General features: G+C 42.1%; 1 protein-coding gene across 7 annotated transcripts; it reads left to right on the top strand.

Annotated features, from left to right (window-relative positions):
• The first annotated feature begins 960 nt into the window (after window positions 1-960).
• nedd4l (NEDD4 like E3 ubiquitin protein ligase) lies at window positions 961-25,849 on the top strand. Of its 7 annotated transcripts, XM_049737672.2 has the most exons (32): window positions 961-1,304; window positions 2,820-2,893; window positions 4,808-4,889; window positions 6,026-6,064; window positions 6,312-6,365; window positions 11,822-11,857; window positions 12,449-12,499; window positions 13,565-13,626; window positions 13,716-13,818; window positions 14,129-14,283; window positions 14,377-14,515; window positions 14,674-14,862; window positions 14,950-15,027; window positions 16,029-16,088; window positions 16,531-16,668; window positions 17,221-17,385; window positions 18,327-18,524; window positions 18,698-18,775; window positions 20,666-20,720; window positions 20,924-20,982; window positions 21,232-21,297; window positions 21,725-21,954; window positions 22,507-22,628; window positions 22,705-22,775; window positions 22,850-22,945; window positions 23,201-23,274; window positions 23,354-23,414; window positions 23,502-23,561; window positions 23,642-23,749; window positions 23,955-24,051; window positions 24,219-24,291; window positions 24,432-25,849. In XM_049737672.2, exons 1-32 carry the CDS (start codon window positions 1,260-1,262, stop codon window positions 24,532-24,534), a joined length of 3,021 nt encoding a protein of 1,006 aa, XP_049593629.1. In that variant the 5' UTR covers window positions 961-1,259; the 3' UTR covers window positions 24,535-25,849. The 7 variants fall into 7 exon arrangements, with proteins under 7 accessions (XP_049593629.1, XP_049593630.1, XP_049593624.1 ...); XM_049737673.2 differs by lacking the exon at window positions 11,822-11,857; XM_049737667.1 differs by lacking the exons at window positions 961-1,304; window positions 2,820-2,893; window positions 4,808-4,889; ... (1 more) ...; window positions 6,312-6,365; window positions 11,822-11,857 and adding an exon at window positions 8,603-9,862.
• The last annotated feature ends 1,219 nt before the right edge of the window (window positions 25,850-27,068 follow it).

Below are 27,068 nucleotides of genomic sequence, written 5' to 3' on the forward strand. Positions count from 1 at the left end.
GGGTGCATGGATGTCAATAGTTTCCGTTCCATTTCCTCACTTGTCCCTCGTGTTAGTGGGTGTTAATAGTATCACAGTGCTACAATGTGAATAGATATTACCATGCTTGCTGATTTTTAAATTTTCTTTGAGGAAAATAGTGGGCTGCGATGATAATAATTTTCTTATATCCTTGGTGATATTTTTTTAAATCATTAAAGTGCCATTTTTGCGACGAACCACGATCTATATTAACATCGTGGTGATATATTGACATCTAGCGGTGAGATTGGGAATTGACAAAACAGCACGAAACGCCAGGGACACTCCCATTAATCAACATTTCATTACACTGTGTACTTTTCTTATGTACTTTGAAGTGAAAAAAATGTTACGCTGTTTGGTGTTATTTATAAATAACTTTACTTCGTTGCTTCTTTGAAAGAAAAAAATCGTGCAACTGTGAACTTGACTGAAGAAGCCAACTATACTACTCCAACGAGCAACAACAACAACTAATAATAAAAATAATAAAAATAATAATAATAATTTTGCATGTATCATTGTTGTCACCTATGACGGTATCTGGGACTGAGAATGCCGGACCTGTACGTAAAGTTTCCCACGCCGACTTGAACTTTAGCCATTACGGGTATTAAATGCAGGCTCCGGTTGGCAAATATTGGCTAGGTGTTTTAAGCCCCGCCCCCGACCTGTCCACCTGGAGAACTACATACAATAGCAAACTCCTCGCCACGTATTAAAATCTAATACAATACGTGCACGTAATGGGTATGATGTTATTTGTGGTGTTCAAGTTAGATAGATTGCGAGACAAAAAATGCAATATTACAGCTCCACACCCATCTACTACGTTCTAACACGCCAGCTTGGGTGGGAAACACCAGGGCACCCCCGATTGGTCGAGACCGCTAGCAATCATGGTTACACGGCTGGTGATTGGCCGAGTCCCTTTCGAGTCAAGTGTCACAGCGTTTCGAGAGGAGAGGGGATATGAGCATTTGACAAAAGCGATCTTGTCCCTGACAAGACATTTTTGGACTGTGTGAATATCTACAACGCCAGATCAGGTTGTGGAACCGCAAAGAGATCTTGCAAGCTATAAGTCTATTCTTCTCTCAAGAGCGCATTTAACCACCACGGCGCGACAGGAGAAGCAGGGGAGCAAAAAAAAGTGAGACTTAATTGTTCGAGGCTAGCTAGCTAGCTCTGCCTCGCCTCCTTCTTGAAACGGCGATTAGCGGGAACCGCCGGGCTATATGGCTACGAATTACGAGCCGATCTACGGGCTGTCAGAAGATGAGGTAAGCCTCGTCCGCTGTGCCGCTAGACGGCGAGACAGCCGCACGGATGCAGCTGATGCTAACGTTAGCTGCGTCGGTAAAGCTAAGCAGCCCTCACCCACATACATTCAGTCAGCTGTCTTGTTTCCCTGAAAACCCTCCTCGCACTTATTCCCCCTCTTCCGTGTCTATTGCACAGCATCTTATTTGTTTGTTTGTTTGTTTGTTTATTTGTTCAAATCCACCAGTTAAATTTACCAGCTTCTCTTCCACTCGGTAGTTTGACGTCCACACAGATGAGACCGTGTTGTTTACACGGAGTAGGTAGGATTACAACCATTTTGTAAATAAACACCAAGAAAATATAATAATGGGGTTGAAAATGTTCATATCAAACACAATCGTTGCTGTCATCGTGCATTAAACAATGTGAAAACTAAGAACTAATCCACACAGTGTCAGTGTCAAGACAAGGGACAAAATACAATCAGCATTTTCACTTAGTTGAAAACTCATCATCACATAGTATGTTTATGGAACTGGATTTTAAACGCTGACAGGACTCAGTTGTTAGTCATTTAACAAGCTCAGCATTGACCTTCTTCTGTCAGTCACTCTGAGAAAGGTGCAGGATGTAGGCATGCCATTCATCCCACCTCATATTGAACTCTGCAAAGGCTTGGCTCGCCTTCGCCACTGTGCCTTAACCACAACATTTAAAATTGTGAATTGACGCCAGAGGCTATAAAATCGTGTTCCGTCACTTCAGTAATGCGACACCGGTTTCAAGTAACAGCTGCATCGATTGGCCTGGGTGTTTAGTTACAACATTTGCTTTCTTACTGTGCCTAATGTGAACTGAACTGTCAAGCCATGATGCTATTATATATCTTCGATTATACACCCTAGAAATTTGTGGTTAACCATTGTAACAGCCCCATCCCAAGGCAACTATAACCAACGTTCACTGTGAGGAAACAAGTTTGACACCCCTGATTTAGAGGTTTCCTAAAGCCGATACCATCTGATCGTTCACTCATACAGTGCAACCAACAAAGAGCGGAACTTCCCCATAATAATTCAATTTGAAAAAAGAAGTCACTCTTTGGCTTATTTGTGTGTGTGTGTGTGTGTGTGTGTGTGTGTGTGTGTGTGTGTGTGTGTGTGTGTGCGCGCGCGTGCGCGCGTGTGTGTGTGTGTGTGTGTGTGTGTGTGTGTGTGTGTGTGTGTGTGTGTGTGTGTGTGTGTGTGTGTGTGTGTGTGTGTGAGAGAGAGAGAGACAATGCCACCATTTAAGTGCAATTAAAAAAAAAAAAGCGAACCTGTGAGAACAGGAAATGTGTTGTAAGTTGCTCTGTACAGTAATATTTTAATTCCTTTGTTAGTCGACATTTGTAATCGAGACTATGCCAGTAGCACATTTTAATTCCATTCATAATCTCAACCATTAAACTGTTATTGCATTTTGAGTCGCCATTGGCACTCAAACGGGATAATTTTTTTTCCATAAACTTGATTGTCTTTTTCCTTCCGCAGCATGAAACCAGAGTGCTGCGTGTTAAGGTCATCGCCGGAATTGATCTGGCCAAGAAAGACATCATTGGAGCCAGGTGAGTTTCACTGACTGTTATTCATCAGAAATTGTTGCTCACTGGTGGATGCAGCATTTAATCACCCAAGCACTAAATTACAATTGGCAATTAGCCTATGCTTTGGCTGCTGTTTGAAAATCTGGATTTTTGCAAAAACATTACCTTCTTCCTGAATGGGTGGGCGGGCCAATCAAGAGAGACAATTGTTGCCATACAAAAACATGTCTTTACTGCCAGGCCAGCACGTAGTTGAACTGCCTCGTTCCTGGCGGTAAAAGATTTGTCAGGTGATAGGCCCATTAGTGTGAACTTTCACTATTTTTCCCAGTGTCAAAAGACCTTTAACTCCTATTTGAATTGTGTTTTTCTATTTACAACCAACCTCTGTCACAAAACCTTGTACTGTGGAACATCTCGTTTCGACCGCAATCTTCTCCCAAGATGCTTCAATTATTCTCTTTCAAAAAAAATATTGATTCTGGACAAAATAAATCTCTTTACACCATATTTGAAACGACATTATATAGCATGATAAACTATTCTTCATTGTCACTGCAAAAAAACAAAACAAAGAAAAAGCAAATCACACGTTTGGTCCTGGAGTTACACAATAGTTTCCTTCTCATTTTTCAGACCAAGCAAATGATTCTAAGAGTTTCTGATTGCCAGCATATTGTCTTTCTTCCTGTCCTCAACTTAACCTTTCTGTTGACGTCCACTGGTGTCTGCCTGTTTTGCATTGTAAAGTTATGACATTTGGCCTGTCCTCCATTTTCCTTTTTATGCCCCGGCACTGCAAAAACACTGCGATTAATTATTAATGCCCCACCCCACCACCAGTCAATGCTTAACCTGCTATATTGCGTAATGTGATAAATAAAAATGTATGAATATACAGTAGGTTATAATATAATCTTAATTTTTTAAAGAACTGTTGTCATGGGTCTTCCAACAAAATAAAGACAAAATGAGAGGTGGGAAAAAACAAATCCCTATTCTGACAAGTCCTTATATAAGATATTTCATTACAGGTATCATTGTATGAATGATTATTTTGCGACCGTTTGAACGTGTCAGCCATGATGGTTGCTCTCCTCCCCCCTGTTGACGCAGCCCTTCGACTCGCCGCTTTCTTTGTTTTTGTTTTTTCAAGTGAAGAAAGAAGTCAAGTGAGAGTTGTCACTGAATTGACGTCACAGCGGTCCCAATTGTATCTGTTTAGTCAGACCATAAACAAACGATTAAAGGCGGCGGGGTTCTCTCAGCCAATAACAATAATTAACAATCATTTCTTCAATACCAGCTGAATGTTCTCATGCCATCTTTTCTTTTTTTTTTTAATCACTACAGCTACTTATCTGGAAATGCTCTTCCCATTTTAAGCCCCATGGCGCCATCAATAAGAAATTATAGGTCTTATCTTCCAATTTCCAAAGGCAAGCAGTTTTTATCTGGGGAGACTGCAGTTTGACAATTGTAAACAGAGACAGCTCTCAGGTTGTGACAAATAAATTATTACAGAAGGAATTTTTCATTTTCTTTTGAGAAGTACGAAGGACAGGAGCAGAGAGCTCATTTAGACTGACCGACAAATGTTAGAACGGAAATGCAGTTACCATGGTTAAGAGCAGAGTGCAGTGGTTGCTCTTGGTGACAATTTATCATGTGCAAAATGAATCCAATACTTTCAGTGCAATTCAGCCTTGTTGTGTATGATCATTTTGTCATGATAAATCATTTTATAGATCTTTATTATCTTTATTTTCTAAAACCACAATGCAATGACTGCAATGAATTTTTTGTCTAGGTTGCTCTGTTTTAGTTATGACTTGTGGAGGATTCAAAATCGGAATAAATCAAAATCTAAACAGCACCTTATGGTTTTTTTTTTTTTTTTTTTTTCTGAACTGAGGCTTTTTCTTTCATCTGCAGTGACCCCTACGTCAAACTCTCCCTTTATGTCACGGACGAAACCCGAGAGCTCGCCTTGGTCCAGACAAAAACGATCAAAAAGGTAAGTAACGAGCTGCCATTGTGCCGCTTCTTCTTTTCCTCTCCTCGAGTTTGCGTGAGCTCTAATTTGCTTTGACTTTATCAGATTAGCCACGCCTGTTCTAATCACGTCCTCCCGCACAATTACTGTCCTGCTGCTTACATTAGTCCCCACTCGGGCTGCTCTTTCCTGCCCCCACCCTTCAGGAAATGTGTTGCTCACGCAGTCACAGCATGGAACGCTAATACCGCTTACTAACTCAAATAGTGACCGTCGCTTTTAATAGACACCATTCCCCATTTAGACCAACTTAAAATAAATAAATGCATCCTTCAAACAGACACTTCTCTTTCACCGCTGTCTGTGACGCACATGCTGGTAATCTAGGCTCATACATGACATGAAATGTGGCTAGTGTCATGGCTAATAGTGTTAGCAACAGTGTGAAAGTTAGGGTACAAGTCACAGAAGATACTAGAGGCAAATCTGCCTTTGAATGACAGCACTGCAATCATAAAGAAGCTTCTAAAATTGCCTGATTCCATTTCTTACATAAGGACAGTCATGTTTGGAAGCTAGCATTGGCGCACGCGGTTTACCTTTTGTTTGCTTATGCGAATATATTCTAGCGTTTACTATTGATTATGGAGGCATTGGTCAGTGAGCTTCTTTTTATGAACAGTAAATTTGTCAACTGTAGAATGCTAGCGTATCACCCGCCGACCCTACGCTAAGCTAGCAGGCAGCACCTCAGCTACACCCCCCCATGCAGGAAGACATATGCTGCTAGTGGCCATGCTCGCCTTATAGGATATAAATAGCTGAATACACTATGTGGAGCAGAAAAAAAGAAGCTTCCACTGTGGTCTTTTTAAGTGGGACACCTTTTCATCTCATCTTTTATTGCCGAGATAAAAGTTGTTATAAAATGCCCCGCCGCCCTAAAAGTAAACAAAGAATAATATAGTGCATATTCCTTTTTTGGGAGGGAGGAGTGTGGGGGTTGGGTTGCTGACTAGACTTAAAGCGTCATTGGTATTCTTGCGATAAATAAAATCCAGGTATTGGTTTTTCTTCTCTTATTATTGTAGAATTCCTACCTCTTGTATTTTCCCCTCCAAACTACCATGCTAACATTTGTATACTTGTTGTTTTAGACGCTCAATCCCAAATGGAATGAGGAATTCTACTTCAGGGTGAGCATCAATTTGTTTTGTTTGTCTTGTCATGTGTTGTTTTTGTTGTTACGACATATTTTATAAGCCATACCAGATTCTGCTACTGTCATCAAACTATCGGACTGTGGGGTGCTGTGTCATTGTCAATGTCCTATTTAGCTGAAAATTACGTAAAAGTTTACGGAAGATAAATGAGCATTGATGTATTCTTGCAGTCGTACAGCAGACGAGATTGCTAACACGATTGCTTTTGGCGCCTATGCAGGTGTGTCCGCAGAATCACAGGCTCCTTTTTGAGGTGTTCGATGAAAACAGATTGGTGAGTGTTACCCCTCTTTCCGTCATCTAATTATCGTTTCAAAAGCTTCTATTAGCAGTCTGTATATTTCATTTCACCCGCTGAACTCCTTAGGTCGTGTTGTGTTTTTTTTCTCCCCATTTTTTGCTTTTATAAATGATCTTGGTTGCCATTGTTCCAGTCATGAGAATTTTTCCAGTGCTGTTTTTAAGGATGAATATCTTCCAAATGTAATGTGATGATAATAATTATGATGTTGCCCTCACCACATTCTCGCGTAGCGCTTTGGAATTTGTTTTTCTCTTTTACCACAGGGGTCATCATTCAGCAGTTTGAAATGAATCAATCTGCACCTTTGTATTATTCATTCTTCAAAATGCCTCAACATTTAATCCCAAAGTAATTTCATGCAGAAGAACCACTTTTTTAATTTTATATTACTGTCGTGCAGTAACAACAAAACACAACAAATATTCAAGTTTGAAACAATCCTGACCTAAGACAAGGAGAATGGCTTTTCTATGGAAAGACTTTCTCCGAAACAGGTGTTTTGCAGCGAGTTCTCTGTAACTTAAGCTCCTGGAAGGTCATTGTGAAGATGTTTGGTAGAACCATTAGTGGATACTTCCCAGGATGCAATTCATGTCTGTGCCTGGATAAGCCCTTTGTACAAGGTCTTGCTGAGATTTTTTTTTTTTTTTTGGTGAGCTGAAATCCTCAAGTGTTTTTTTGCACGTCATATAAATCACACGTATGTAATCCGTGCATCTATCAGCACTGCGCCCTGTACGCCAAGAGGTATTGCTGGCACGTGGCCCTCCAAGAAAAGGGCAGCTCATATTTTCCCTAACGTGAGCGTTGTGTTGCAGTGGCAGCGGGATGACAGATGAAAGCGGAGCCTCAAGCATGTTTATCTCCTTATATGTCTGAGGAGGGCTTTTCCATTTCATGATGCATGCACGGACATTTCCACAAACACTATTGCACTTTATTTTGAAGCATCATCTTGTTTAGTCTACCCTTGGTTTTAAAAGTGGCTCAGTTTTGAGTAAATCGCTTTGATCATTTTTTTTTTCATATTCCCCAAACCACTTGACGCCTCCGATTTGATTTATTAGGGAAATCCTGGCACAACTTTATTTTCTTAGCCCGCAAGGCTCTCTTATTTTGTGGCTTTTTTATATTTTTTATATTAGGTCTTGAACCCAAAATATTCAACGTACTATGAAATCTTATACAGTCCCACAAGAAGGTTGAAGATGTAACATTTGTCAATAAAAAAGTTTTTGCAGTATAAAAAAAAAAAGAAGAATAGATTCAGCAGTGCATTTTGTTTGAACCAGACTGCTTATGTCATCGCTGGAAAGTTTGGCTTTGTGCCATCGAACCGACCACACATTGGCATTTCTTTTATTCTCGTTCTTAACATCTCTCTTGCACAAACATGTATTGACAGTGCCCAACACAGTGCACAGTGTCTCGAAATGCTTGACAGACTTCTGTTTCAATGCCTCCGTCAGTATTTCCCATCTCCCAATGGTCTTCCTCCCACAAATAGGAACTTTTTTCTTTTTGCTTTTCCCCCCCTGTCAGCGTCTTGGTTGTCTCATTTCCTTTTTGTGACATGGTGACACACTGGGGTGAAGCACTGGCCAAAAGAGTCACGCTGAGTTTCATACACCGAGAGTCCGAAGTGTCAATTTACAATGAGTGTTGTCCGTTCTCTGTCTGAGTGCCAGTAAAGCCCTTTCGATTTTATCCCAAGGGAAAAGTAGCTTAAATTCCCAATTTCCTTTTCATGTTGTTGGTTATCAGGCGTCCAGATCAGATTTTAGCATTTTGGACTAAAATAGTATCAAAGATAGATTTTGTGACCGTGTGTAATTGTGCCACTTCCTGGGTTACCCTCTATCCAGCTGGCACTTGGGGGTAGCATTGCATCGTAATGGAACATATTGTCGAGGGGTGGAGGGGGTCACTTGTCGTCACGTGACTGACAGGCAACCCCGCTGTCACCCTGGAAACCAGAAGCGCTGGCGGCCCTTATCCAATCATGTCAGGAATGCTGGCTGTCACTAGGCTCGGGCTATTTCTGCTGTCTGTCGCTAGTGCCCGGTAGCGCTAAGAACCTGAGCCTTCTTGATTTTGTTTTTCTTTTATTTTCCATCATTCAAGTGTCGTGAAGTTTGCGGACTTTGTTTTTGTTGTGTGACGTTGTCCAACCACCCCCACCCACCCCTGTAGTAGTTACTAGTGGAATGAAAGTTGTGGAAGGGACTGGAGGGTGGGTGGGACCTAATGGGAGCGGGGCTGGAGTGAGAGGAAGAAAAACGGGGATCAGTCATCTGGCCAGCCAAAAGAACGACGTGTGCGACTCTTGGAGGACAGGACAACCGTACAGTCCTTTGGAGGGATCCGAGGCTGTCGGGCCGGACATACAAATGGCACGTCTACGTCTGTATTTTGGCTCCAACCGCAGTAACACCGCCCCGGAGATCCTAGGAGAGGCAGAAGATCAACATGGAGATAATGACGTGGTCACGACGCTTCACAATCAACCACCTATGGCAAGTCCTTCTCAGGAGGCCAGGGAGCAGCCAGTTCCTCCGCTGGCTTTTGGTTCGCGTCCGGAACCGCTGCTTCGACGCAGTTCTTCCATGTTCATACCCCAGCTCGCTGCCTATGCCGAGCCGCGGCCCACAAAAAGCTCCTCGATGCACATCTCTCTTCAGCGCTCTGATGGAGCCACTAATGGGGATTCCAGTGGCCACGCTGATGTCCCGCCACCCTGCTATACTCCTCCGGGACCTGCGCCGACCTACGCCGAAGCGTCGGGTCAAGCGGATGTTCCGCGACATCCACCTCCTCCATACTGCGCCACGGATTATTCAAACTCGCAAATATTTGTGACGGACCCAAATTTTCCAAAGCGCAGGGTCTTCAGCATTGGTTCGAATGGTCCTAATGTGTACAGCAGAGGCCAGCAAGGTATCAATGTAGGTGGCATTCGTATTCGGAGGAATTCAACCGATGGTTCCGACATACGGCATCTTAGAATTTTACCTTACGGTGGTTCTGGGTGGACTGTGCAGCAGCAGTCCCCAGCTGCTAATAGCGGAACACAGCGACTTGTGTTTCAGCTCCAACAAAACCAAAATCAAGATCTGAACCAGTACGGGCAGCGGTCCGATTCACCCCAGGAGGAACACACCAACGTAGATCTTGGGAGGTCAACCAATGGCCGTATTTTCCGTTACCCCAGAATTCGACTGGAAAGAGGTTCATCTCCACTTTCGACGGATGATCCACCAGATAACGTTCCAGATAGCCAAACATCTGCTTCAGATAGTCAACCGGTTGAGGAGAATCTGAGAAAAGACACATCTAATGGTTGTACTTTTAAAATCGGCGGAGATCCCTCTTTAAGGCAGCCCCATCTCAAGATCTATTTCACCCCGGGTGGAGCTGGAGATCAGGATGTGATACTTGGCAATGACTCATCAACAAGTAATCCCAAGGTAAACATTGTTGATCTGTTTACATGTTGGCTACTGAATATTTTTCAGCAAGGCTTTGGACTCCTTGAAAATCGCTTTGAGTTAGTCATGTGTTGCACAAATCTCGGTGGCTGCGTTTATTATTTCTTGCTGAATACGAGAAGCAGCTGGTGTTTCGCTTTGTTTGACTTCCTTCAACTAAGATGAAGAGAGATCTGCGTGGTGCAGACAGACAGCGATGACAATCTGGGGGAGCGAGCACACATTTTTTTACACTTGACAACCGCAAGCTCACTAATGAGTTGGAAATTTCACGCACTTTGTCCAATTTAGCCATAGTTGGCAGCAAGAATGAGAAAATGATTCATTTCTCAACACGCTTATTTGATTTCAGACATTTAAACTTGCTGGTAACCTCGACCGAGACCGGTGTTCCTTGGTAGTTGCTATTTTTAGAGAGCCTCAAGTGTTCCTGCTGATTTGGAGGGTCGGCAAGCTCTGTCTTCTCTGGCTCTCCGCTAGAATGCGCCTGGATTTTGTTATCTGCTTTCATGATGATAGGATGTTGGATTGAAACGTTAAAAAGCTGTCAGTTGATGGTTATTTTGGTTCAGTTAGTATTGTCAAACAATCCTATCAACTTTTAAACCACAATCTGTATTCTTGCCATTTGTAAACACTGCCAATTGATTTCTCTTCCAACAATCTTCAAATAGACAACAATGACAGGTCTTCCCCAAATCCCCAAATGGGCCAGACCCCGAAATCCCGTTTGTGTTTGCCAACTTGAGCATGCCCACCATGCCCTGCTGGGATGACACACTCTTTGGCGTCCATTCACAAAGAACTCTGCTAACCTCTGCTCATTTCCTGGAACCTTGCCGTCACGGATCACAGGTCGTAGCGTAACTAAGAAACCGTAGAGGTGTTGAGCAATTCAAAATGAGCTGAATCTTTCCCAATTAAGGGACAATGTTTTTTTTGGCGGCGATATCTACAATTGCTTCCAACAGTATTCTGCAACCAACCACATCAAGGAAATTGGACTCTATTCTGTTAGTGTTACCTACCTCTCGTTCCGAACAATCCATATGCTGGCCCCCCATCGTTTTTGGTGTTGATCATTGGCGACACCCTCCCAACCCGTAGTGTAACCTGGCCCAGGGAGGCAGCTGCATGGCTCAACTGTGACCCTTTGATGACTCTGCAATTATAGCCCAGCACATACACATACCCGCAGCTTAAAATGCTCCCCTGCGTTAAAGGACACACAAAACAGCCGTGTCTCCCCTGGGTGTTGTTGTGCGGCCTGTTTATTGCCGAAACCAAACTGTCAGTTTAATGCGTTTGTTTTTGAGCCGAGCGAGAGGATGCACGTGTAGAGGTAAATCCAGTGCTGAAAGCATGACTCAATATCTATATATTTTGTTAACAGAGGCTGCTTTTAAAAAAAAAAGTGTTCCATGAATTCCGAATTGACACGTGACACACTTCGCCTAGTTATGATGGGGTTGATGATTCATCACCGTTTTGGGAATTTGGCAGTCACTTAGTAGATTTTCTGCTTGGTTTGGGAAATGAAAGCAGATAATGCGAGTCTTTTTTTTTTTTTTTTTCCACCACTTAAAAAAAAAGTTCAAATGTGTGTGTGTGTGTGTGTGCGATTTACTCATCTGGTATTGACATACTAACTGTACAATAATAACTGACAGGCGTGTGACTCACCTTTCACCATTGGATTCCAGGTCTGTTAAGAGTGTTATGCCACACTCGAGGATGATAAGGCCGAGTATGCCGGCAGCAATTCTCGGCAGGACGTGATTATCTGCCAGAATTGAATCTCACTGAATAGTCTCATTGGATTGGGAAGGTTCTAATGTTTGTTTTTAAACATTTTGGGACAAAATCTACGAGGTGGTTAAATGCCCAATAATGGATCAATCAAGTCTGCCGTCTAAATCAGTTATGTCCCGCACACAGGCCTCTTCCAAGAATGGGCTTTTCCACATCGGACAGGTAATCTTTGCCCCTCATTGAAGAGGGGAGGGGCGACTGTTGTGCAGTGCAATCATTCGCTATCTTTCCTCCCCTCTTATTTTTCTCCCCTTTTCTCAGTCTGCGTTAATTTCAGCAAAGGGATGGCCAAATCTACAGGTTTCTTTTTATTTAACTCGCAAGCCTTCTTCCCTTGTTTTATTCCTGATGTTGTCATAGCAACAACCCTCCTTTTTTTTCTCTGTCTGGCTAATGTGGGTAATGTCTGGGTTTATGGTGTTTCTGATACCAAAGGCCTACATAGACTGAGCCTTCTGTCTTGGACACGTAAAACCTGTGCTCCTTGCCAGATATCAAAGTGCTATCACATGATAAGACCCTGATAAAGATGGGATTGTATCAAATGCTCATAAAAAAAAAGGCCTGAGGTTATTTCTGGAGCTGACTTGAAATCAATACCTTTCTCTTGGTCAAATTGTTGCTGTATTTTTTTACATCCTTGGCAATACTGCTACACCTCAGTGGTTTTCCCCACTCTTCCCCTGTTGGAATTGTCAGTCCCCAAAAAAGCTGCTACTGTCCCTGACCCTCTTTCTGTTTTTTTTTTTATAGACCAGAGATGATTTCTTGGGACAAGTGGATGTTCCTCTTAGTCATTTGCCGGTGAGTTCTATGTGTGTATGTGTTTAGCTGTATTTACACTAGATAGTTCGAATAACGGTGTGAATATTTATGCGTCAATGCAGTGTTGCAAAAAAGGTTAACCCATAACTACAAACCAATAACTTATTTTACTATAGTAAGATTCCATAAGTTCTCCTGCAAATGTAGCAGCCGAGGTCGGCTTGTTTAGAATGCTAATGCTAATATTAGCTAGTAGTACAGCTAGTGCTACTTTGTTGAACTTGGATATGCTAATTGAATTGAGGTCCTTAAACCTTTGTCAAATTCTCTGACGCTCCTTATCTTCAGTTCTGCTTTTGTTGAGCCCAGAATACTTGTGGTGTGAGGAAAGTGCTCCCACAAGTAGCTTCTTGTTAGTGCTTTACTAGCCTACCAGCGCTCACTAGACAGGGAGAGGTCTAGAGTGTAAACAATAAGGCGACTGTCCTCGATTTGGACTGCATGGAAAAAGCCACCTCTGTTAAATTTGCATAGTGTCAGTGGGAAAATGCAGCTTCAGTGATAAAACTGGTTTGAAAACCAAAGACGCAATGGGTTTTAAAGTGTACACACGGACTTAAAGAGAACAGAGAATATTTAATATGGGCGTAGACCTGAATTGCAACTTGTTTATACAGCAGTTCCTCTGCAGCCAAGATGAAATTCATCAACTGTTAAGTCTACAAAGTTGACCAAGGCCCTGTAAAGTGAATTTAAAGATTTGTTTCTAAATACATTAAACAGTACATGTTGGATGATAACTTCTGAAACGTCAACGGATGAGCCACATAAGCCTACATACTCAATCACAAGCCATGGGTGTTAATTTATGCGTCATCTTTTTTTTTTTTTTTTGCTGTGGACTGAAAACAGTTTAGCAGACTGCTGAGAAAGACAAAGTCGGGTTTCTGTTTTTCCAATGTGTAACCGGAGAAGCATTGCACATCTCCACTCCAGTGTGACGCTCCGAGTCACGTAATCCGGCACCGTGACTCTCGATTTTGATGCCCAGCCAAAAAAAAAAAAAACTAAAATAAATTAAAAAGGTTACTCTTTAATTTGCAGACGGAGGACCCTGCCATGGAACGCCCCTACACATTTAAGGACTTTCTGTTGCGGCCCAGGAGGTTAGCATCATCTGGATGAGACAACAAAAAGGGGGAAAAAGATATGATGTTATTTGTTTGCCTCATTCCTGTTTGTTGATATTTCCAAGTCACAAGTCTAGGGTGAAGGGTTACCTGCGTCTGAAGATGGCCTATCTGCCCAAACAAGGAGGACATGAAGAGGAAGCTGGTGAAATTAGGGAGGAAGCAGAGGTAAACATGCATCTTTGTTGTTGCTCTAGATTTTTTTATGACTTGACATTAGTCATCTTCACTGTTAGCCTGCCACCCACTTAGAAAGCTGTTCAAAATAAACCATTTTACTTGCTGACTTAAGACACGTAGGTGGAATCACAGTGCCTTTCACATAGTGCTTAACAAGTTTATTAGACCACCTGTTATTGAAGACTCCATCCAGCATCGTAACGCTAGTAGCTTTAGCAACATTTGGGATTGCAGATAGTCATCCACTTAAATGAGCTTCAAATATCAAATTGATGTCCATTCTGCTGAATGATTTCAGGGGTGGGATGAGTCTGCGGATTCGGGTTCGCAGCGACCCCAGCAGCTGCTGCCGCCATTGCCTCCAGGCTGGGAAGAGAAAGTGGACAACCTGGGACGCACTTATTATGTCAACCACAACAATCGTTCCACGCAGTGGAAACGGCCTTCCAACATGTACTACTACTCTTCTTCTTCATGTGTGCAGAATATATTCAATAGCATGATTTTTTTAAAATGTTTTTGCAATCCTTGTTTTGTTCTATCAAGGGACGTCATTTCAGAAACTGAGAGCGACAATCGACAGCGTCAGATCCACCAGGAGGCGCATCGCGTCTTCCGTTCAAGACGCCACATCAGCGAGGACCTGGAGCACGAGCACGTCGAACCGCGGGATGTTATTGACAATGTGAGTAATGAACACACAAGGGGACACATTAACAACAAAAGTAGGCATTGAAGTTCTGAATTTTTAGAAATTGCACCAAAAATTTAAATAGGGAAAAAACCTGAATTTAAATCAGTGTTATTATTCTGTCATGGTTGAATTGCCTACTGCGTGTGTAGTCCTGGGAGCTAATCACAGAGGAAGACCCAAATGACAGCCTGGCCCAGTCCCATCCTGGCACGTCCTCCATGTTGACCCCACAGCCCCCGCCAACGCCCGTCTCCCAGGAGTTCTCTGACGATTTGAGCCTGAGGCTATCGTTCACCCCCGACACCAATGGCGAAGTGCCTGGGCCTAGCTCTGTTCTGGTGAGAAAGCCAATGAGTTTACGTTACAGTATTTTAAGTGGGCATCTGCAAAGTTGAGATTTTCAAAAGTCTGCTTCCTCTCGACAGACCCAGTTGTCAAACCGACTGCGCTCTTCCAGTATGACGGATGGCGTTAGCGATCAGGCCCAACCTCCTCCTCTTGCGGTAAATATTTCCCAACACTCTCATTTCCCTCCCTCCGTCCGTCCCGTCGTCTCTCTTGTGCTACTTCCTCCCTTTCTGTTTTGTGACTCTTTGGCACTTTCATCATCCTCCAAAGGCTTTTTTTAGGGTTCACATCTCCATTGTTGGTGCTGTGGCTTTACAATGCATTATTACCACCTTTCCACCACGCCGGACAGGTGTTGTTGCTAACGCTTCACTTTTCCCTCTCCTTGTAGCATTCCTTCCTTTCCTCTTGCCTCAATAGGATTACCGCACTACGTCTTTCCCGTACTTATAGGACTACTTAAAAGGAAACATTTAATCTTCAGCACTATGACCGTTCCAGTTAGAAACCCTTCCACGATTTAAGATGTCGTCATTCACAGCCTCCAAGTCCGACTGCCACATGATTCTTGAGGCTGTCACGCGGATGAGTCACAGAGCTGTTGAACAAAGGAATAGTACCAGTGCTGATGTCAGCAGCAATGACTCGCTATTAGTGGGTGGTGTAATCAGGCAGGCATTTGCTATCTTCGACCAGTAACTAACCGGTTACCGTCACTGCAGTCTTGCAGAATGCAGTATTTTTTTGCAAAAAACTTTAAGACCTTAAAAGTACAACGTAGACATATTGCTAATATTGCTTTAAAATCCCCCTTCAATTTTTGTCAAGTCGTGACAGTGCTTCATCATAATACAGATTTTTTTTTTTTTTTACCTGCGCTTTCACTTGGCATAAATTCTAATCTACTTATAAATATTAACTCACCTGTCTTTGCATAACCCAATCAACCAATCACAACTTCACAATCAGTATACAAGATTCTCTCGATTGACTTTTTTTTTTTTCCCCTCCTCACCCCAAAAAAAATCACAGCTCCCTTTCCCAATCCCAATCACTTCCTACCAGCACCCTTTTGTCCTTTCAGCGTCTCTTCAATATACTGCCCCACCTTAATTTTATGAATGCCCCCTCCTGACAATACTATTGTCTGCCACAGCAGCGTTCCCATTCCAGAAGAAGCAGAGCTCAAACAGTCTCAGGTGGTGAGGATACCACGGTAATGTCTCAGTTTATGTACAATACAAACTATCTCCACCACTTGTTGAAAACATTAATAAAATCAAATTCACTAAAATAAACACAAAATGGAAGCCATGCTAAAAGTGTTTCATTGCGGCAAAATAGTCTCTTTGGTCTGTCACTTTATTTGTACATCTATTCATCGATTTCATATTTTTATTAATGTGAGGGTTTTATTGAGTGTTTTTTTTTTTAACCACAGTTTAAAGGTCACTATGTTGTTGCTAGCTAATGCCCGCAATAGTCAGGAGAAAAATCTATGTATGATACATGAAAATGTTCATGTAACTTTCCAAGGGTTGCACCTTCCATGCCTCCGAATTGCTCTTGGAACATCTTACATTTCCCTCTTGGAGACCCACTTCCGATCTTCTCTGACTCGTTTATTTTTGCTCTCTCTCCACGCCGGGCGGGGCCAGTCTCCCACAGCGACCGGGTTCAACCTGACCACCCCGGGCCTGCCCCCTGGATGGGAGGAGCGGAAGGATGCCAAGGGGAGAACATATTACGTCAACCATAACAACCGCACCACTACCTGGACTAGGCCCATTGTGCAGGTACAGCAGGTCAAGAAGGCGGGAGCTGAACTTAGGGCAACATCGCTTATCCTCTTTTCGTCCCCTTCTTCTCAGCCATGTGTATGGCCTCTTGTCTTTTTGTCGTGCCCACCTCCGGCTCTTCCTTCCCTTGTCTAGTGTTTTCTGACTTTCCGGATCGGAGCCACGTCTTCTCTTTCCCGTACTTTGATCCACCACCGTGTTTTTCTAATGTCTCTTTTTATCCTGGTGGTTCTGTCAGTGCATCTCTTGACTGTTTGTTGTCTTCTTCCCATCTGTCTCCATCATTGATCATGAGCATTCTATTGCGGATAAGTAAGTGTTAAATTTCACAGCGATGTGGAGTACAGACTGCACCGTTGAAATGCCAGGCCGACTTTATCCTCCCATTCTCTGTCGGTGCTGAACTGCAACAAAATGCGGGGACTATTGTTGTTTGTTATTCCAGATGCACTTCATGGTTTTTGCAGCACTCTACTTTTCTGGGCGGAAAACGGCACATGTTATATTTCCAGCCCGTCCTAACCTCAAAAGTGCTTTTCTCCCCGGCAGCTGACTGAAGATGGACCCAGCGCCTCATCGTCGGGAGCAAGCTCCGCCCTGACACCTGCCCCCTCCCCCTCCTCTAATGCCTCCAACAACCACCTCCATGAGCCCCAGGTCCGACGACCTCGTAGCCTCAGTTCCCCTACCGTCACCCTCTCTACCCCCTTGGAGGTGAGAAGTAGTCACCCGTCCCAGTCCATTGCAACTCCATTGGAACAGGGGTGGGGAACCTGCGGCCTGTGGGCCATATGCGGTCTGATGTCTAAAAGAGGAACTAAATAATAACAATCAATTATTTAATTATACAGAGGTATTTTCAAAAAGCATAAAAAATAAGGTTCTCCACCCCTTGTTCAAAATAACTCCTCAACTGGCTTCTTGGTGAATCTGTTTTGTTTTGTGAACCCCGCTGAATTAGATGATAACTTTCCTCACACTAGTCCTCACTTCCACTTTTGTGAAATAATCATCTTTGCTCTGGAGCATACAAGGACAGCATTTATTTATTTTCTGCACTCCGAGAGAGCACGAAATTGCTGCTTCTATTTAAACTCGTGTGACAGAAATGTGGCCAATTAAGCTGGGAGAAGTGTTGCGGCGTGCAATCTTGTTGCTCGCTGGCAATCTATCAAGAGAGCTGACCTGCTGAAGATTTAATTAAGTTGTGTGGAGGTGTGAGCGATAAGACACCGTCAAAGCCAGAGTGACAAAAACATAATTAGATCCAGATTAAACTGTTAATTAACATGTTTTGTCGTACTGAAAGTTTAGATCGGCACTTAATGAGTGATTTCTTTGTGACAACGGAACACTTATTAGCCTTTGTATGGTTGACGTGCTTTAAAAAGCTTGGAAGAGTACAAGAAGGTAACTGCAAAATCAGTATGACTTAGCACTGTCTTTATTAAAAGTGACAGGAAGCTAAATGTAGAGAATCATTGGTAGGCTATTAGCATTGGTAATTTTTCTGAACTCTCAATATCTTTGGCTCATTGTTATTTAAAATGTAGATGCGCCAAAAAAAAAAAAAGTTGATTCATATGTATAATAGTTTGAATGTTTATCTTGGACATTTAGGACTGATGTTGCTTCTCTGTAATTTTTTTATCCAGGGGGCCAACAACATCCAAGCGCGGCGGGCAGTCAAAGACACCTTCTCCAACCCTCAGTCCCCGCAGCCGTCGCCCTACAGCTCGCCCAAGTCTCAGCACAAGGCCCAGCAGAGCTTCTTGCCGCCGGGCTGGGAGATGAGGATAGCCCCCAACGGACGGCCGTTTTTCATCGACCACAACAGCAGAACTACCACCTGGGTGGGTAACGCTGCACTTCTCTTCATCATCATGCCTCTTCTCTCACATTCATTTAATGAGATGCTCTAAATAAAAATATATACATAGATAAGTTAAGGAAAATCAGTTCAGAAAATGGATGGAAATATTTTCCACTCATTCCCTACTCTCATCACTCTTACACCAAAAATTAGGAGGACCCCAGGTTAAAGTATCCAGTCCATATGAGGAATAAAAACTCCATGGAACCTGGTGAACTTGGACCACTTCCTGTAAGTATATTTTGCTGCTAGATTATGAATCTCTTTAGAAATATTATTTTTAAAAATGCAATTGCTTAATTGATTATCAAATAATAATTACATAATTGACTGCCGCCAAGTCATAAAACTACAGTATGTACAATACAAATTAATAACCGGTCGACAAAAAAAAAAAAAAAAATGCCACAAATTATTTTATCAGATCAAGGGATACATATGAAATTGTAAACATTGTAACTTGTAAAACAAAATATATGTGCATTGCAGTTTTATGTCTTGGTGCCGGCTGACAAACGTCTGTATCCAACTCGCTTAAACCCAGATTTTTTTTTTTCCGTCTGTGTGAAAGCTTCAGTGTGCATTTGATGAGCTATAATTTGTGACACCTTCACATCTTGCTTCATCTTTTGAATCACCACAAAAAACACCACCGCTATGTCACACTATGGTCTGTGTCCTGCTTCTGTCCTACCGCTTCCCTGCTTATCCAACTTATAGAAACTGCATCTTATTAGAGGAAGGATATGGATGAAATTAAAATGCCCTATCAGCCTCGGAGAAATTGTATTTGTGGATAAACATAAAATCTGGTAACAGCACATAATGGATTAATCATTAACGCAATATCTGCTAATGTTGTGTTATGGCTTCACCAAAAAAAAAAAAAAAAAAAAAAAAGCTAATTATGTACGTAGATGCTCACAGAGCTTTAGTATTGCGTAAATGGATTTTGTTTTTTCCGACTGTATGACTTTTAGCTTTTAATGTCACGAGAAGGTGCTGTCTCACCATCGGGGCTGTGCAAGGCATTTCCTTTTTAGTGCTGTGAGAAAAGAGGCACGCCTGGCTGTGTGGTCTGTAAATGGGATTGTTTTGACAAGGGAGAAAGCATTACTGTACTGTAGTGCCATGGTTGGCTTACGCATGCTTCTGTATGTTCTCTTATTTCTCTCTTCTGTTCTGGTGGATCTAATTATGTCCACTACTTCCTCCGCACCCCCCCGGGGCCGTGTGCATTTGGCAGCACCTACCAGAGGAGGTTGGTCGGCTTCCTCCCTCTGCCTGCCTTCCTACCTGTCTGGTCTGCCACGCCGTGGTCACGTCATGCCTGCAGACAGCACCTCGCTTTCTTTTTCTGTTTTCATCGCCTCTCTCGTTACCAGCATGAATGGATTATGCCTCTTCCTAATTTTGTCATCCCCGTCGCCAGCTTTCTTTCTCCGCACGGGCCTCTGCACTAGCACTCCTCCCTCTTGACTCTCTCCCAGGGGCCTCTAAGATTACGCCATGTCCGTGTAACTGTATCACAGAGGGACAACAGAGAAAGCACCCTGCGCAGTTTTTAGCAAGGATGATGGTCGTACGGTAGATGTCCAAATTGGCCCACTCGCACAAAAACGAAATAGCATCGGGATTATTTGTGGAATAATTCTTTACAGTGAAAAAAAATTGTACCGGCAATGTTACACTTGGCCCTTTTAAGCCCCCCCCCCCTCCACATGGTCCCTATCCTCTTTATCTCCTTGAACTGCCTGACTTCCGGTTCCGCTGTGTGTGGCCTGTGACTCTTAAGCGATGGCTCTCCGGGAATGGAGCGGAAGCTCGCGGTGATAGTCGTGGTGATGAGCCTCCTGTGTCATGTGTGGTGGTGGTGGTATCAGTCATGCCGTTGCAGTCCTGACTCAAATAGATAATTAAAAAAAATAAAAATAAAACGTTTTTTTTTAGGGCGGTTGATTGAGCTTTACTATTTAAGTTTTCTTTTGAGGAGGGCGACAAGTTCAATCAAGCCTGAGATAAAGATTTGAATGACTATTTGAGCACGGCCTGTTTTTTTTAATGGTGATTTGGGTTTTTTTTCTCACTCCACTTATCCTCCATTTTTTTCCATCTTTGTAGCCCGGTTGGGAAGAGCGAATTCACACAGATGGACGCACCTTCTACATTGACCACAGTAAGATTCTTCTTTTTTATCCCTTCAAGAGCCATACGGTGCCTACTAATCTCCTAATGTATTTATGTCAAACACTCTTCAGTTATAAAAAGAAGGAAAAAGGAAAACATGTCAAACCATAAAACAATTAACTCCACAGGCAAACATGTACAAATATAAAAAAAAAAAAAGCCATTTCCAATGTTTGTTTTTGTCTCATCTAGATACAAAGAACACACAGTGGGAGGATCCTCGCCTTCAGAGTCCCGCTATCACCGGACCCGTAAGTAGATTGCAGTTTTCCACTTGGTGCTTGTGTCCCATGCTTTGGAAAAGACACACTCCTCTGTCAACACTGTGACTCCTCTGTCACTTTGGTCACTTAGCATGCCAACACCTTAGGGTCAATTCTGTGCAGCACAACGTTCCACCATACAATTTTTGCAGCTTCCATTCGCAAACATCAGCAAAGCTGCTAGTTTCTGAGCTTGCTGGTGGCTTTTTAAAATTGCTTGTCTTGTCTCCTGTGCAGGCTGTTCCTTATTCCCGAGAGTTCAAGCAAAAGTATGACTACTTTCGAAAGAAGCTAAAGAAACCGGTAAGATGTGTGATGATGTCATGATATGAAAACCCCCTAAAGTTTTCATAAAGACACTTGATTGCAGATGCGTTGGAGCTCATTGAACATTAATGACAGGGATGTTTCTGCTATTTTTTTTTTTCTCATTCAACACTTCAAGTAATTGCATGTTATTTTTTTCCTGCTGGGGGTCTTAATCTTGAGACTTAATTATTGCTAGCTGAGCGGCTGCCAGAGAACGTTAAAGGTCAATAACGTGAGTCATAAAATGGTGGAACTGACCGAAGGAAAAATAGTTTCATATCCACTGATGCTGATTGACTTCCAAGTTGAAATAAAAAAAATTTGTTGCTTTGTAGAAATTGTCAAGATGTTGTAACAGTAAGATTATTTTAACATATCAACCAATCAGTTTTGACAGACTTTTCAATCTATGCAATTCTAGGCTGACATCCCCAACCGGTTTGAGATGAAGCTCCATCGCAACAACATCTTTGAAGAGTCGTACCGTCGCATCATGTCGCTCAAAAAGCCCGACGTCCTGAAAGCTCGTCTGTGGATTGAGTTTGAATTGGAGAAGGGCCTGGACTACGGAGGCGTGGCCCGAGAGTGGTTCTTCCTCCTTTCCAAGGAGATGTTCAACCCCTACTATGGCCTCTTTGAATACTCCGCCACGTAAGTCTAACAAACATTTCCACCGCCGAGGTGTTGTTTCCCACTGGGACTTCTAAAATGTACTTTCACTTTGACTTACTCTTCCTCTCATTCAAAAGTCCATCCTGATGCAAACTGCTGATTGAAAACAAGGAAATATAACAAACCCCTGATTGCCTGTTTTTGTTGGTCACGGCAATTACCTCACATTTTTCTCTTTGCAATGTAGAGCAAAGGTAGAACAAACAAAAGTAACCTCGTGATCAAGCCCTTGAAAACACAATAGAGCCTATGCGTCTTTAGTCTAAAATTAGTAGGAAAGAAAAATATGCCTAAGATGTTCCCTAGCAACCGCAGGTGCTCTTGTGCGCTTCGGTCTGGTTTTCATAAGAATGTGACAACACGCTGTTCATTTACCAACCGCTCTCTCGTCACTGCGAAGTTTTGCAAACTAAAGTGACAATGAATGTTTAAAAAAAAGTCTTACCCAAATTGAAGGATTTTTAATTTTTTAAATTTTTTTTACAAAAATGTCCACGAAAGGCATTAATTGTTGGTGTGCTGTATTTCCAGAGACAACTATACCCTCCAGATCAACCCCAACTCCGGCCTGTGCAATGAAGACCACCTTTCCTATTTCAAGTTCATCGGACGCGTGGCGGGAATGGCCGTGTTTCATGGGAAGCTACTAGATGGTGAGCGTCTGGATCCTTGCTGACGGCCCATCTCAGTTTGTGATATTCACACACAACTCGCTTGTGCCCCCTGCAGGCTTCTTTATACGACCGTTCTACAAGATGATGCTTGGGAAACAGATTTCCCTGAAGGACATGGAGTCTGTGGTGAGCCATTGCAGTCCTGAGACCCTCGAGTCTGATCCGAAAATTGGTTTTCAGTGTTTCTATTTTCCATGTAGGACAGCGAATATTACAACTCTCTCAAGTGGATCCTGGAGAACGATCCCACGGAATTGGACCTGCGGTTTTGCATTGACGAGGACAACTTTGGACAGGTATGTCCAAAAGTTCCATCCAATCGGGAGTCTCAAAATACTCACAAGTACCTATTTCTGAAATTTAAAATTGTTGGCCATTTTGGTTCATAGTGGACATTTTCGGCAAATTCTGAAGCAAAGAAATTCGATTTAATGACCCTCCAATCGGAAGCAGGAATACTTGACAGACGTGCAACTGTCTTATGTATTAACAGGGATCAAATGGCACATTCATCTGTGCTAGTAGATTCCATTTATTTTTTTCCCCCACAGACGTACCAGGTGGACCTCAAGCCCAGCGGCTCGGACATGGTGGTCACCAATGACAATAAGAAGGAATACATCGAGTGAGATATTTAATGCTCTCACAATTCATGTGTAAAAACAATGCAGAGGTTCATCTTGACATATTTTGTCTCTTGACAGTCTGGTCATCCAGTGGAGGTTTGTCAATCGGGTGCAGAAGCAGATGAATGCCTTCCTGGAGGTATTTGTGCACTGCTGTCTAGTTGCCACCAGGGGGAAGTGTAACCCCAAAGTGTTGTTCATCACGCTGACGTTTATTTATTTTCAGGGCTTCACCGAGCTCATCCAAATTGATCTGATCAAGATCTTTGATGAAAATGAACTGGAGGTTTGAATTATTTACGTTAAATAACTCAAATCTGCTTTCATTTGAATGCAAAAGCTGATTGCCTTGCTGTGTTTGTGCAGCTGCTCATGTGCGGCCTGGGCGACGTCGACGTCAACGACTGGCGGCAGCACACGGTATACAAGAATGGCTACTGTCCCAACCACCCGGTCATCCAGTGGTTCTGGAAGGTCAGTCTGGTGCTGTTTTGTTTTGCGACACTAACACGTGATCTCTCTTGCGGCGTCACTTTTGAAGATCAAAGTCTGTTTGGAAGAACAGACTTGTTTGCACTGATGAAAGTCTCAATCCGTTCCCGCTTATCATCTGACTTGATTTGAGGCTTGAACATAAACATAGCAAATAGCCAAAACGTTATCTTAAAATGTCTTTCAGGTTGTCCTGTTAATGGATGCCGAAAAGAGGATCCGACTTCTCCAGTTTGTTACGGGAACTTCGCGCGTGCCAATGAACGGCTTTGCAGAACTTTACGGTGCTCTTTTCTTCCTTTCTTCCTTTTCTGTCTTTATCGGTGGACAGCAACCATACACAACACCACAAACACATTAACATTGTTTTAAAATAAGTGTATGATGTTTTAAATGTCAAAATTGCGAGCTGACTTAATGTCGTTTTTTTTTTTTTTTCGTTTTTTCTCAGGTTCTAACGGTCCTCAGCTGTTCACGATTGAGCAGTGGGGAACGCCGGATAAGCTGCCCAGAGCCCACACGTGGTATGTCACAGTCACACATTAACATTTTAATGAATGATAAAATGATGATAGTTCACTCATTTTCCAATGTTGTTTATCTTGAGTTGATCCATGTTTGTTGAAGCACATTAAATATTTTGAACCAAACATTCTTTTGCCAGTTTCAACCGTTTGGACCTTCCGACCTATGACTCATTTGAGGACCTGCGGGAGAAGCTGCTCATGGCCGTGGAAAATGCGCAGGGTTTTGAGGGAGTTGACTAAACGGGGTGCCTACTTGAGGGAAAACAGCATCCAAAACAACCTCCGATTCATCGGAATTGACGAACGGGAAGTACAACAAAAAAAGCGTCCAAACCGGCTATCGTAGAATGCGGTTAGCCAACGCCGGATTGTTAGCCATACCCGACTGTACAGCGAGTCGACATGCCTACTATGTCTTTCAAAGGGGGAGGGGCTACGTTAGGGCGCAGCCCCTTGACCCCCAGCAGGGAAGGGAGAGTATTTAATCCCCTGGCATGAGCATGAAAAACCAACCCTGTGAAAGCACTACAACTAACTACTAGCACTAACATTTCATTTCACTATTCTTGCTAGCGCAGCAGCCAAGGCCTTAACACGGCTGACTTTAGCAACCCAACTAGCCAATCTCACGTCACACACTTTGCCACGCCTCCCTCTCCTATGTTGCAACAGGAACCTTTTTGTCAACTTAGGGCGAGTGTTTTTTTTTTTACGTTTTTTTAAATCCTTGGTATGATTCCTTCAGGAAATATGACGTCTTTGTACCGATGTTTACTACTTTGACAATTCTCAAATATCTCACAAAGTGAAGTGCAAATGAAAACAAAACCACCATTTTGTTATGCTGATTAATGGCAAAGATCTTTAAAAATCGATGTTTCTTTTTATAAATGTTATTATCGCTACTCTGGATATTATCATCGTGCGCCGAAATGTGGCATGAAAAACGACAAAACCTATGTTGTGTTGGCTCGTGATTCGGAAATGTGGGGCTAGTTTCTGTAAGACTATCATGAATAGTCCTAGCTTGTTCATAATGCTGTAAATTTTTCTTTTTTTTTTTGACAATATATAATTGTATGTATGTTTTACATTTAGTATTACCGATCAACACTAAAAATGAAGTGTGTGAGCGTGTGAGAAAGACAAGCTGTGATTTAAAAACTCTTGAATATTATAAAGCAGCACGTTTCATACTAAAAATGTCAAATGAATAGAACTTTTGCTAACACCATGGAACCTAAAGGGCACTTTATACAACACTGAGGTCACCTGTGTCGTCAACTTTTGAATGTGATTCTATCATATGCAGCGCTTAATCGGTGCAATAGAACACAAACTAATGTGGTTAAGCTGCTAAAGCAACCAGATTTCGGAGAAAAAAAATATTTAAAAATAAAAAAAATTCTTTATTTCCCCTTTCTTCCGTTGCCTCCACTCTCCTATGTACGTATAAATATATATATAAAATTTTGTAAAAGATGACACTGCTCACTGCTCTCAGCTCTTTGTGGTTCATTTAACTTCAGCCCAATTAAAGTAAAACTTCTTTCAACTCATCTCTTGTCTTCTTCTCACTAGCAGTGGCTTGTTCAGAAAAGTGTTATTATACACAAAACGATTAATTGTACTGAGTGCATCATAATGCATAAAAAAAATTAAGCCAAAAATTAAGAATTTGTTTCAATATTTTGTTTCAGAGTGTGAAACTTGTTTTAGTTCACAACTGAGAAAGGAAAATATTTCAAGCCTTTGTTTATTTGATTATGGCAAAAAGACGGTATCAACACACACACACGCTAGGATATAACGGACGAATTTTAACTGAAGTATTTTTTTTCTCTTTTGACTGCATTCATAACCTAGCAGGAGAGTTCAAAAGTAGACATAATATAAAATAATTTTAAAAAATCAATACATATAGACTAAATAATCTTAACACTTCCACAAGATGGCGCCAAAGTAATACTTTTTAATGTTTTGCCTTATGTATATTCAGAATACTAGCTTGTTACTATAGAGTTACTTTATTGCATGAGCAAATACATTTATTTGGTGTATTTGTTACATGCCACTAAGTAGGTATTGTGTTTCATGTAAATAGTATATTTCCTATTGTATTCTCATTAGTAGTGTCATTAGTGTACCTTTTAAGTCCATTTATGGTGATTGAGTAACTTGGAGAATGTGCTTTTGAAGCTTTGGTGAATGCACTACACGTGTTACGGTGAAGAGACGTCCGTTCATTCACACACACAATCTGCAAGTTATCAGTTCCAAGGACGAGCAAATAAAAGCCAACCTGCCAGAGCGGGGACATTTTATCAAAACCCTGCTAGCCTCCAAAGGGTTACAAACAAGCTGGCAGCCAAAAATTGCTAATAGAGGTGCACGCGAGCCATTAAATTAGGCCAAAGTGAGATCTAAATAATGTTGTACTATTTATGTTTACACACAACACTTATTCAAGTCTAAGTATTGTTTTGTGCTTTGTTTTGTGTTTTGTGCAGTCCAATTTTTAACCCAATTTGGGTTGTTTTTTTTGACACACCAGTAAGAGTGGTCCTTATCATGAATAAACAATATAATTCTCAGATGATATGGACGCTGTATGCACTCTAGAAATTAAGGTGTAAAAAAAAAAAAAGCCCATTGTGGGTCAAAAATGGACCAACAAAACTTTTGGGGTTGTTCATTTAACCGCAGAAGTTGGTTCAAATGAATAAACAACCCTAAAAATAGCAACCAACCAACAACCCAACCTGACTTGTCCA

This window comes from Syngnathus scovelli, chromosome 13, assembly GCF_024217435.2.
Source record: "Syngnathus scovelli strain Florida chromosome 13, RoL_Ssco_1.2, whole genome shotgun sequence".
Classification (NCBI taxonomy): Eukaryota; Metazoa; Chordata; class Actinopteri; order Syngnathiformes; family Syngnathidae; genus Syngnathus; species Syngnathus scovelli.